Raw genomic sequence first — 13,285 nt, forward strand, 5'->3', positions numbered from 1 at the left:
ATCCTTGTCTTTCAGGGTCTTAATGCCAATTGAAAAAAGGTACTGGGGATCACAGGCAGCGGGCCTATGGTTCTTCTTTGATCCCTGTGGCTCTTGACTGTTCCTGCAAGCAAGAAAAATCTAGCTTAAATACAACAGCTTTGTTGTCTAGATTTGTTGTTTCTGTGATACAGTGGTGAATATATAAATGCAAATAGTGATTACATTTACCGAGAGTGTGTTTATTTTATCAAGAAGACAAAGACCCACATTTTCTACCAGTTGAGACTATAATTTTGTGGGTTTCTAGTGCTCCTGATAAAGAAAGTTTGAAGAGCTCGGTTGTCTCCCAGTGACTCTGAGAAGAGCTGCGATGTCTTTGGTGGCCATTTTCGAGTCACTACCACCAGACCTGTAGTTAAACTCAGAACCTGAAGGCAAGATAGTATATTTGCTCTGGTTGGGGAATGTCTCATAATTCTTCCGTCTGCGCTGATTTAAGTGGAAGTGAAAGAATAAATAATGAGGTCAGTTTAGTTTGTTTACATTCCAAGTTTTATTTCTATTTTTGTTCTGTCTTTTCATCTTGACACCCTAATGAAATATTCATAGTTACAAAAACTTTCTTTGTGCAAATATTTTTTAGTGAATTGTAAGGTAAGGTTTACTATGTGGCCCTTTATTTACATCAAAGTTGTCCCTAAGAGACTAGTCATGACCAACCCAACCAGTTGTAGTTGTAAAACCCTGAAAAGAATATAACAATTCATTTTATTTATGAACTGAATCAGCTTTCATATTCATGGCTATACTATTGTCTCATTGAGTAGCAGAAGAAAACCTGCTTTAGAACTCCATATTGGGATGAATAATTAACGTTATTTCATTTCACTTGTGTTGTGTTGAAAAGGAACTGGCTCATTCAGTGGATACTTCTTGTGAGCGAAAGTTGTGCTGCACATGTGCGATTCATTGTTGTGAAATCTATTTCTGTGCGTGCACAGCCTCAGCAGGCTCCTCTCTATTTCCGTATCAAAGTCAGTCACAAAGTTCGAGCAGGCGCTGACTCACCTTTTCAGCTGAGGAATACTGCTGACTCATCATTCACAAATATATCAAAAGCGGGGGACGAAGAGTCTGAAGTGACAATAACTAGTTTCCCTCTTCTCTGTGGCGTGACGCTGTCATGTTCGGAGGTCCATGAAGAAGTGAAGCCGAGTTAGTCCGGCGTGGTTCCGAACTCTTTCCTGGCCCCTAACAGTCCTCTGGTACCAGCGACCCAACTGTGTGTCTCTCTGTCGCCTCCTCTGCTCTACATGAGAATACGGCCGGCAGTCAGACTGGTATGGAAGCTATTCAGGGTTGGGTCATCGCTGAATGAGCGCTGGGGGTCTGAACATGTGGTCTGCCGGGGTCGTGGTATGCAGACGCATAGAGGCTGAAGCCAAATCCCTCGGACATTAGGTGACTCTGTCAAACACACTGCTCTTTTGTGGCCTTCAGTAGAGTTTCATGCGGGAGGAAAATAGGAAACTCTGGAAAGCAACATACGCAATAATGACATTCCCAAGTTCATCTGTGTGTTTTCAACTGTAACCTTGAAGTGGTTGATGCTTTAACATAGAGTTTAACTCATGTAGACAGGTTGTTCAAACTGGCTTTAAGGGTGGAGGGGTTCAACTGTGCCAGGGCAGGTCCCCTTGTTGGGCAAAAACACAGCTCCTTCTGAATTCTACTTGAGCAGACACCCCAGATGGACCTCCTGGCGAAGCAGACAGGTTTAATTCCCACAATGAGAGGATCTATTTCGGCTTATGGACACATTAATATAGCCCAGCATTCTCTCATGTCGGAGTTGAGGACCTCCCAGCTGTTGATCTTCCTGACCAGGGACCATCACAATGTTTGTCTGAGCGCCTCTGCCGTCACATGACTTCTGCCTCTTTCCCCACATGGCAACAAATACCAGAGATGACAACAAAAGTGATCATCAATGAGATACCGCCTTTTTGCTGGAACATGGAGTTTATTGTGAACAAGAGCTACAAAATAGATTTCATGACCTCAGGAATATCCCTTCAGGTTTTACTGCTTGCCCATACCAGACATGAAGTCCTCAGTGGACAAATAAAATCACTAGAGGGAGCTCTTGTAAATAACCCTCCCCAAAAAGTGGGTACACTCAATCAGCTCTGAGCTGAGGTGACCTCTCCTTCACCTCACCTCTGAGGTGAGGTGAAGGAGAGGTCTTCATATTTAGCATGTCTCCTTTATTCCAAAGACAGCAGCTTCTTCTTCACGTCTCTCTGTGTGTCTTCTCAGAACTGTGAAACTCTGCCATCTGCTGTCCCTTGAGATCAGTTGGGTGAGAAGAAATCAGTGTGGATGCAAACCAGTGGCTTGGCAGAGGAGCGCACTCACTGAGTACTTTACTACTTGTGTACTATTACAGTTCAGTTTAAATAGGCATGGCGGGTCCAAGTGGTTGAAGATTATGGTGCTAAAAGGCTGTCAGAAAAGGGTTAAGAAGCAGGAATGACCTTTGTACTTTGCTGGTCAGGTCATCTTGTACTGTCTTGTTTGTGTACATTTGGTCACTGCCACCTGTTCATTCTTCAATTGATTTAATAAATAATACAAATGTACAAAATATTCCCTGTTTTCACTTCTAGGAGACTACATCCAAGAGGATTAAGTGTATATACTGTCCATATTTGTGACATTTTGTGTCAAACATCTTTCTCATGTCCATCCTATGTAAAATCAATGAAGAGACCCATCAATAGTCGCATACAAACCACGCGTCGTTTTAAAAATCTCAATCATTTATTTTTCATTCGATTTGAAACCCGATTTAAAACAGCATTTCCAATCTTGCCCACACGGTGGCGCCACAGCAAATCATTAGAAAGACAACGTCGACAGTCCTTCCAAACGGTATCATTTTTATTAACATCATGAGGAACTAAGTGCTGCGTACACACCCCACTCTGGTCACTGGCAATGGCAATTAAAAGCTAATATTTGGCCGACACTCATGGCTAGAGGAACATGTGAGAGGAGTTCCTTTCCTCGGTTGAAGTGCTGTCGCATAGGCTCTACTTCTTACCTGAGAAGGAGACAAATAAGAGTCAGTACAACCTAGATTCATCAAGCAGATAGAAAGTAACCAAAGAAGTTCTTTAGATTCATGCTGAGAGAAAAGTAGAGAGACAGAGTTAGCAGAGAAGGAAGTTAGAAGCATCAGCGAGGGATGTGCAGAACATGTATGAGGACAGTGGTGAGGTGTGTTTTATGAGAATATCAGGGGGATCCAGCCAGTCAAGAGAGGAGTCTCCCTGGACCGTGATGTTTGATGATGATGCAGTGATTTGGGGTGAGAGAAAAGATGAGTTGGAGGAGAAGATGGAGAGAAGAGGAATGAAGGCTGGTAGAACCACGACAGGATGCATGAGTGTAAATGAGAGAGGCAGGTGAAGATGCAGGGAGTAACAGCAGGGAACATGAAGGAGCTCAATTGGTTGGGATCAATCAGAGATACAAAGTGTAACGGCAGAAAACTGAGTTAAAAGTGCGATAAAAGATACAAAGGTTTTCATTGGAAGTGACTAGAAAGGCCGCACATCAGGAGTTGTTTGGAGACACATGGAGAGAACAGACAGTGGAGAGGACAGACGAAGGTACCATGGAGAAGAAGACAGGGCTCTTTGTCTTGTCATCTTACTAGCAGTATTATTGTTGTGTTAGTAACAGAAGATGACGTTCAACAGATTGCACTTGGCAGAAATATCACAGGAGAAGAAATAATAAACTGCATCGACAAGCAGTGAGAGTCTGATGGAGACTAACAGAGTGGCCTCACCAGGAAGTTTCAGCCACTTGGGAACTTTGCCCGGGTCAGACCGAGACGGTCGAGGAGGCAGCGTGTGTGCGGGTGAGCTCTGCTCCTCCTGCATGGACCCAACGCTGTCGTCCATTAACTCCAGTGGTGCCGCAGCGCTGGACAGAGGCGACTCGCTGTGAAGAAGGCAGCTGATTTGAAAGGATAAAAAGGAACACAAATGATTAGAGGAATGAGAGAAGTATAATGGGGTGAGTAACAGGAAGTGACTGCAACATGAGAAGGATCTTTTGTCAGGACTGTGGGGGCAGCATTGACCCGTGTGTGGCAGAAAATGGAAGCACAATGGGGGCACCTGCTGTGTGCACAACCTCAAAGGGATTCCAGCGATGACAGCTTTGTGACAGGAAAATAGACTGGTTGCCGTGGGATACAAGAGCATGGATCCCTTACTGAGCAGCACGCTAGCAATGCTTACCTGGTTATGGAGTCATTAGCTTGCGAAAGAGAGACGGACGAACCCAGGAGCTCCCTCTTCAGGTAACATTCTGCAAGAACACAGGAAGATCTTTTGGGCTTGTTGACATTCCCAAGTGATGGACTGATCAAGAGAAGAAAGGGAATAATGGCGACTACCTGTCTTAGCGTTTGAGCCGAAGTAGACCAGAGCGCCGGGGAACAGGTCCGCCTGCCAGTGAACCAGCAGAAGCTTACAATTCATGTTATTCAATTTGTGCAAAGCGCCATAAACTCAAGAGACCAAAGTTCTTTTAAGAAGACTCTGCACTGCTCAGGGACCTGAAGCACTTAGAGCAGAGCTTTGAAGTCGACCACAAAACGAGCCTCAACCAAACACTTGAGGGAGAAGTTTCTCCTTCCATCAAACTTGTAATTAGCATCAGATAGACAGAGCGCAGCTCGGGATGTGAACAGATCCTGCACGAGCACTTTAACAAATTAAAGCACTATTACAGCTGAACATCAAATATTGAAGAAACAATTCACTTTAAAAGAGAAAGGACGTAACAAATATCCTCAACAATCATGTGTATTATCAGAACCTTTGACCCCTGAAATGCAATCTCTGAATGGTCTGGATGGTAGCAGGTGCACGTTTGAAGCCAGCACCAAAGCGTTCCTGAGCGGCTGCCCTCATGAGAACTGGCGATGAAGACGTATGGTGTGTAATGCCTTCAGTCACGGCTGCCACTGGGCAGGAAGGGATTTCTCACCGGCACCTCCCGGTTCTGACGCAGGCACAAATGATCACGCTGCGTCCAAATTCAGTTTAACTTGTCGGCCGAAACCATCGGAACCTCAGGTGTGCCAACTCTGGCCCGGTCCTGATCTGCCGCAGACAAACAGTACAAGCTTGGACGAAACAAAGAAGCACTGCGTGTCGCTTCACTCTCAAAAGCATGACGAACGCTTTGATCAGCTCAGCTGTTAAGTCCTAGGCAGGAGGGAGAAACACGAGCGCTGGGTTTGAGAAAACACATTTGTAAAGAGGGCTAGCGTCTCTCTGGAGTGACGTACTGTTGTTAAAACAGAGGTGGAAGGATAATGATGGAGACAGTCAGAGGTGAAGTGTTCTCTGATGGAAGACAGGAGCAGACAGACGAGGGAGGGAGCGCCTGAAGAGCCGCCAGGTTGGAGGAGCATTCCTTCCCTGACAAGTGATAAAAGCATTCTAGGAAAAGAAGTAATACAAGGATTTACTTGACAAAAGAAATGAAGGGAAAAAAACGTGTCGGTGGGACAATATAGACTGATTAGTGTGCGCTGTGACACTGAGGGGATTAGAGACTTTGTTTTTGTGCAGTTTTATGCTTTTAAGTTCCCAATGAAGGAAGGCATGTGGCTGGGAGAGGATTTAGTGGTGAACTAAGGCACAGGAGGGTCCGACAAAAGATCTGTAACGCTGATGGAACTGGAGAAGGGAAGAAGATCAAAAGAGAGAAAAGCTTAAGTCGGAGAAGAGAGAAGGTCACACAGGAAATCGAGCAGAGTTCATTAAGGGACATGTAAAACAGGTGCTATCTTCTCAAACAGCTGTACGAGCAGATGCATCAATGCACAGGTTAATTCCCTGTCTCCAGTGACGCCAGGTGGCGTGTTTATATTAAATCTATATAAAAACTGATTTGTTTTTTGGTAAGTTGCTGTATGTACGGGAAAAGAGGATTGAAATACTGAAACAGGTGACTAATATTTTCACTATGACTGCATCACAGTAGGGAATGATGAACTACCAAACCAACCGTAGAAGAGTTTCTCACACGTTTCACGTCTCATCTATCTCAGCATGAGCCGCGCTCTGATGTGGAAGGCAGCGCGGCGCTCCATACGTGCACGTGTGTATGTGCGATGATCAAAGCGCAGCCTGTATGAACCCCATGTGCCAGTCTGGGAAGAATCAAGCCCAGCTGTGGTCAAGGACAGTGGAGAAGGCGAACAAGTGTGAGAGCATGGAGGAGCCAAAGAACAGAGGGAGAGACTTGCTCTTTGAAGAGAGGGCCCAGCTGATACATTTCCCAAGCATTGTGTGAGTGTGTATCTGGTTTAATCGATACTTGTGGGGACCACATGCCGTTTGTGCCAGTCCCCACAAATCAGGCCTAAATTTGAGGATGAAGACGTCTAAATAACTGTGTCATTATATTTAAGTCCAAGTTTGGTTCACAGTCCTGGTTAAGGTTTGCCATTTGTTTTGGATGGTTAGGTTTCGGGTGAGAGGCTGGGGAAAGCATCATGGCAAGGAGCGGTCCCCACAAAGATAGAGACACAAGTGTGTGTGTGTGTGCGTGTGTGTGTGTGTGTGTGTGTGTGTGTGTACGTGTGAGATCTTACCTGAAAAAGAGTCACTGATGATTCGTTCAGAACCGTCTTTGGAGGCGTGATAACTGCATGTAAAAAAGAAATGATTCAATTGAAAAAGGGCCAGTGACAAAATAACTACCTCCTTAATGAAAACACAAACACCATGGAATGACACACATGGATTTTAATAGCTAAGTGACTCATGTACAGCAGGTGAGAGATATTGTCAGCATTGGTCACAGTTAAATGGTCCATTTTGACACATCTTGTCACCATTCTTTTAATCATCTGGTAAAAGTGTTGGTGTCAGTCTCCAGCTTCAGGTGGGTGAGTCGGCTGATCCACACATGAGCCGCTCTCACAGAAAAATCAGAATGTTCATTAGAGTGGAGCTTTAACCTCTTGTAATTACTGCAGAAAACAGGAGTGACTTTGTCATACAGACACTTAAATAGAAATTTAATGGCAAATATAATATAAAGAGTCATTTTAAAGAAGGTTTTGTTCCCTCTGGCCCATCATTTTTATGCTGTTACAAGTTTCAGAGTGACTTGAGACACCTGGGACCATGTTGTGATGCGGCATAACAGCAGATACACTCATTCATCATATTTCAACTGTCTGTCAAGTATAACCCTATAATATTAGACTTTGTTTACATCATCAGTTGCTTCATTTTAAATGTTGATCTCAAACAGATCATTCTAAGGGCTTCATGCAGATGGAAATACACATTGAGTGACTTTCATCAGGGTATGTGTGAGACGGTTAGCTGCTTGCAGTTTTAGCAGAAAAATAGATGACAGTATCATCGGTATTGAACTGGCACCTGGACAACCTAGGGCAGGGCATGACTGAACAACAGTGGTACAAGTATGGATCCCTTTGGTACTCCTGTTAGAAGCTGAGATTTGTCCCCATGTACCTTGACACATTGTTGCCTGCACTTCAGATATGATTTGAATATCTGTAGATATATTGAAATGTTGTAACTTGGTCAACGGGACTTTATGGTTGACAGTGTCAAAACCCTTTTTAAGGTCCATGTCCATATTGATTTATTATGATGTTAAGTAAAACAGATAACATGAGTGGCATTAATAATGAAGGCATATATTGGATGCACTGGTGAAAAACCACTATCTCACAGAAACATGAACAGCATTAATCCATCTGTCAGTGTCCAAAGAGTACAATTCAAACATAAACAATAAAATCACATAAACCTGATGTTTGCAAATGAATCAGTGTCACTCTGATGCGTCACTGCTTCACCGCTGATAACAGGAAAGTGGTAACAAGAGCGGGATGACGCTAAAAATAAATGAACCGATGATTCACTGAAGACAAATTTTTATGACTATTAAGTTGACACTTACACAAGTAGAAGTTGAGCCGCGGATCCTCCAGGTGGCTCTTCACAAAATGCCTCAGCGCACCGACTGTGACAAAAGCATATACAGTTGCATCAGTTACTGTGAGTAAACAAAGCTGGAATTTCCCTTCCCTTGGTTGTCATGCTGGCACGAGAGCCACAGAGATTTAATCTGCGCATTACAGAGCCGTCTTGATCTTGACATCTTCTCTGGTGTGGCTTCAGTCATAAATGCGGCGAGGAAGCCGCGAGTGCCTTTAACATTGCAGTCATACCTCTGGCTCGTCGGCTGAAATGAACACCCAAACACACCCACCTGTCTCCATCGGCCTGAAGAAGCCCTGGAGAACATGTCTGTCTGGAAACTGGACCCTGAGGACCACCTAGGGAGAGAGTGTGTACAGATTACATGTTGAGGTGCAAATTCCTCACCTGCAGGAAAATCTCAAGATTTACCATGAATGTAGCATAAATGTGACTGAAGGGTTTACAGTCATAAATAAACGTTGGGTGAAGAGTGTGCATAAAGACTAATGCAATTTGTTGTTTGGTATTAAATAGTTTATTTTACCTATATTTCCAATAAAACCAAATCAGCTTCAACTGTGATTTAATGATAAAACATGCATGTGTTGTGTTGCACATTTTGAGTATGTTAGCACACAAAAATCCATCCAAGCATGTGCCCTTACAATCTGTGATCTACAACTATTGGCTTGCTTCAGACTCAACAGGGCAGAGGGTTTGGTACAAGCTGTTCATCCCATCAAAGACTCTCCCTCAACTTATCTGAAACTATTAAATATATTTAACTGTTTTTAAAAAAGCAGCCGACACCTCCACTTACTTTAGGATACCGCTCCATCTTTTCTTTCATCTGGGCTTCCCTAAGACTTTTGGTCATGAGTGGGGCCTCCTCTAGTAACTTCCTGTAGACAGAGGAGAAATGCAGTCAGGCAAAATCATACCAACAGGTATTGGAATAAACTGGTGATCAAAACAAAAAAGGCAACGTGAGATGAGCCAGCCTTGAGTTTCTGTGACGCACACTAGCGTCTGAAAGACAAATAGTTGTGGTTTGTGTAATTTTAAACCCAGTAATTGCAGTCATTGACATGGCAGTAGAGCAATCACGAGGCTGCAAGGTAAAATATGTGAAGCCTTTATGTCGTCTGTGGGTTCCATTTTTGACTGTGTGATAAGCATCTGCAGTATATAATTACTAGCAAACTTTTTACCACATTAAAAAAGCAGAGTAAACATGTGAATAGAATGCAACAAAGATAGAGTGGAGACTTGTCACGCCAAAGTATATATTTTAAAGTTCTTTTGATCATGTTTCCTAAATCGCACTTCTTCATCTCACCTCTCACTCTTCAGCTGAGCAAAGCGCTTGCGAACGTCATCCATGGTCACTTCAAAAAACTCGTCAGGCAGATCAGTCTGGCCTTCAGAGCGGTGGGTCACAGATTCAAGGTGGTATATCAGTGGTTCCCTCTCCACCGGCTGAAGTGAGAACGTGAGAGAGGGAAATGTGACACAGACGAAGACAAACATTGGGAGCAAAATGACTGATTGACTTTGTTCAAATGCAGAGGGAAACATGGTTGTTTGTGGGGCCCAAGTCGAACTGTTTCTATGCCACCAAAAATTGCATTTTTTTTCTAAGTTAAATAGATAAGAACACAAATGCATGTAAGCTGAACACAGTGCAGACAACTGATAAAATCAAATGAATTTACCTCCAAAAACCCATCCTCCTTATTCATGTCTTCATCTGAATTCATGGTTGTGGCTTGATTCTGAAAAGACGCACTTCATTAAAACCAAGATCAACTCCATGTCAAAAATTTGGGAGCTCAAACAAAAAGACAATAACTATGATAATGACTTGGCTGTTGTTTTCTATCCAACCATGTCAGATAGGGCCGATTTAGAACAGAAACCTGGTGACCAACCTCACCTTTGAAACACTAGTTCCAGGACGGTTCAGAAATAAAATTGCATCTCACCGTGGTTTCAGTGCTGTAGTTTGGTTTGGCTTTCTTGGGTTTTGGAGATTCCGCCACAGAAGAGAGAGATGAAATCGATGAGGAAACATGTCCTTCTGCAGCAGAACCCCCAAGGCGCTGACCACCTCCAGAAAATGGAACAAACGCAGCAGCAGGAACAGAGCAAGAGGTCAGATGTGATGTAACTCTTGATGGCCCTGCCTTTTCTCCATCCTCTTCTTTATCAGCTGAAGAGACTTTTTGCCGAACTACCTCCTCTTGTTTTTGAACCTCTTCTCGAGGGACACAGACCTGATCAGCAACAGGTTCTGGATCTGGAAGGGTTTCCATTGGACAAATGGGAGTTGCATTTTTAACCGGCTCCACGGTTTCAATGACTATGGGTGAAGGATCTGGCTGAGATGCTGACAGAGGTGATATTTTGTTGGTGCAAGGTTGAATTGGCACAGCTACGTTTGCATTTCCATCCCCGTTTTCTCCTGATGGTTTTTCTTTTTTAATTATAAACCTGAGAGAAGGAATAGAATATGACTCCTCAAATAACAAAGTATACATTAGAAAAGCACAATTTAAATGGATCATTTTTAATTGGTACCTGACTATTGCATTCCCTCCTGTGAGACCGAGAGATTTCAGGGTGGCCTTCTTCAAAGCTTCCTCCCCACACACCTGCACACATAAGTTAATTCTCATTTGCACTATTCACTCCCTAAACTCAATACGAATATCCATTACCTCATCTCTCATGTAAACGCACACAGGTGTGGATCCAGCTTGCGACAAACTGGAGGAAAACAGGGAATACAAGGGCAAAATGAGCATTTTGTTTGAACAGTTGCCTTCAATCCAAAGAAAACAAAACAGACATTTAATCAAATGAGAACAATGTGGAGTACGGTTGAGGTTTAACTATCAAGTCTTATTAAATGACGCAGTACATGACATGTGTAAACCATGTGGGTGAAATGAAGCTAATTGGACCATGGACGTTTTACTATTGTTTTCCTAAGGCTGAAAATCAAAGCAACCATTCTTCACAACGCTAAGCTTTGACCATGGTGATGGGCTAATATTTATTTCATGGAAGCTTTACTTCCATGGAAAGGGATCAGAAAATGGAATGATGTCATCTAAAAACGATGAGCGCTTCATAGAGCCATAAGCACCTGGTAACACATGTTAGAAACTACAGAGTAACAGCTGCAAAGGAGAGAGAGAGAGACAAAAAAGGGAGGGATAGAGGGAGAGTGAGAGAAAGACAGAACAAGAGAGAGAGAGAGAGAGAGAGAGAAAAGGAGGGAGAGAGGGAGAGTGAGAGAAAGAGAGAACAAGAGAGAGAGAGAGAGAGAACTTTAAAACTTAAAAGAGATGCGTCCAATGCTGTTATACTTCTGAAGCAAGCCCAGTCAAATGGTATATTTGAGACCATAAAAAAAACTGGAACAAAACAATTTCTCAACTGTGCAAACCTGATCTGTGGAAAATGTGTCAGCAACTCCCAGAGACTTTGTCCAGAAGAAAAAGAGCCTTGGAGACGAGAACCATCCTCCATCTGGAGCGCAATACGCACCTGAGAGAATTTTTCATGGGTTATAGTCGCCATATAAACGAGAGATGCCAGAAAACCTCTTTTCCATCCAAACAAATCTACCAACATTGTTACAAACCTAGCTCCAACAACATTAAATGACTGAATGTTGGAATTTAAAAGTCAAATACCAATTAAATGATGACTGCATAGTCACATTCTAAAATAAATAGCTACTTTATTTCAGTAAAAACAACATCAAAACCATATCCTTGATCACTCCCGCACATTCTTTTCAACTTTGTCAGGTTATATATTTTCAGCTACAACCCAGTGCTCAAACATCTGGCGTGTTTTTAACTCAACAAACCTGGCCATCGGATGTAACCTGTTTTCTTGTACTTGGCACCACCTCCAGTTTGGCATTGTTAGGAAGGTTGGCAAACCTCCATTGGAGGGATAGGTCAACAACAGTCCTCTGGAACCTGCCCAGAGAATACAAACAGTTGCTTTCTTTAGACTAAAATAGTTGAATAAAACAGGTTTTAGAACTTTACAAATCCACAAGAAGACGTTTGAGCAAAGCAGCAGAGCAAAATATCTGTAGCCTATTTAGACCTGTGGATGCAGATGAATGGACTTATCTTTTTGAAAGTTATTTTACATTTGACACAAATGACATTTAAACAACAGTGGAAAAGATGACATTATGAGGAAAAAAGTCAACAGAATAATTACATTTGCAACTATTACTACTATAAAACTACAAACATGGTGGACAGAATAAAATAATGAAAAACGAAACTGTTGTGGTCATGTAAACATTGGCAATTGGATTTATAAGACAGGTGGGCGTGGTAGGAATCGAACAGAAGACCAAAAACCAAAACAACAGAGTCTTAATGTGTGGGTTATGTGAAGTGTCCACGCATTTTATCCAGTTGATACAACAAATAGCGAAGGACTGTGATGCATCATTCAAAAGAACTGCTCACTTCAAACCGTGATCATCTGGATTAAATCCGTGTTTCTTGCAAACGTCTTCCAGCACCTGGTGGCCAGCAGATAAATAGAATGTTAAGCAACATAAAATCAACAGCTTACGCTATTACATAAACCGTGGAGGCAAAAAGTGATCAGTCACTGGCTACCAACTGTTAGCCAAACTAGCCTAGCTCCAAAGGTATTCACTCGCGCTTTGACCAAACAAAAGCATTGCAACAAACAACCAAACCGTGACACAAAACCGCCTCTACAGACAAGTATTACCTGCAATAAGGGTGTGTTAGCAGACACTTTAACTGTTTGCCTTCTTCCATTTGGAACCAGAACCGTCACTGATGTACCGCTGGCAGCCATAATGTCGTGTGACGTCACTGTGTTTATTTGAACCAACTTTATTAGTACCACATGAACTCGACAGGACAAAAAGCGAACATCAATTCATTTCTATCATCCAAAATGTGATCACTTAAGGTTCTACGGTTCCAATGATTAAGTCGTACTGTAATAATAAAATACATATAATGATGAAATACATATCCATTGGTGTTACCATTGTGAAGTACTATACAGTTTTATTTTGGAGTCATCAGGTTTGACATACTACTATGGTCACATTCTGGCTTTATAAAGAAAAAAAACCCCAAATATTTTACTAATGGTCTGTCAACATGCACCAACATGTTTCATTTCATGGACTGACAATTACTTTTAAATTGTCTTTGTCT

General features: G+C 42.5%; 1 protein-coding gene across 1 annotated transcript; it reads right to left on the reverse strand.

The window, feature by feature from the left end:
* Positions 1–2,777: 2,777 nt before the first annotated feature.
* LOC128753848 (tether containing UBX domain for GLUT4-like) lies at positions 2,778–13,273 on the reverse strand. The gene is made up of 18 exons (XM_053855988.1): positions 13,111–13,273; positions 12,825–12,931; positions 12,551–12,606; positions 11,926–12,040; positions 11,497–11,597; positions 10,763–10,811; positions 10,623–10,696; positions 10,028–10,535; positions 9,758–9,817; positions 9,382–9,521; positions 8,863–8,944; positions 8,332–8,398; positions 8,020–8,082; positions 6,671–6,723; positions 4,457–4,508; positions 4,299–4,368; positions 3,842–4,011; positions 2,778–3,088 (listed from the first exon to the last, which is right to left on the reverse strand). Exons 2-18 carry the CDS (start codon positions 12,912–12,914, stop codon positions 3,078–3,080), a joined length of 1,761 nt encoding a protein of 586 aa, XP_053711963.1. The 5' UTR covers positions 12,915–12,931; positions 13,111–13,273; the 3' UTR covers positions 2,778–3,077.
* Between the last annotated feature and the right edge of the window lie 12 nt (positions 13,274–13,285).

This window comes from Synchiropus splendidus, chromosome 2, assembly GCF_027744825.2.
Source record: "Synchiropus splendidus isolate RoL2022-P1 chromosome 2, RoL_Sspl_1.0, whole genome shotgun sequence".
NCBI classification, from domain to species: Eukaryota; Metazoa; Chordata; class Actinopteri; order Syngnathiformes; family Callionymidae; genus Synchiropus; species Synchiropus splendidus.

Coding starts and splice junctions, on each gene's coding strand:
- LOC128753848 (XM_053855988.1), bottom strand. CDS start 12,914: ATGGCTGCCAGCGGTACATCAGTGACGGTTCTGGTTCCAAATGGAAGA. Junction 12,607..12,824: donor CTAACACACCCTTATTGCAG/GTAATACTTGTC, acceptor GCTGGCCACCAG/GTGCTGGAAGACGTTTGCAA. Junction 9,818..10,027: donor ACTACAGCACTGAAACCACG/GTGAGATGCAAT, acceptor GCGTCTTTTCAG/AATCAAGCCACAACCATGAA.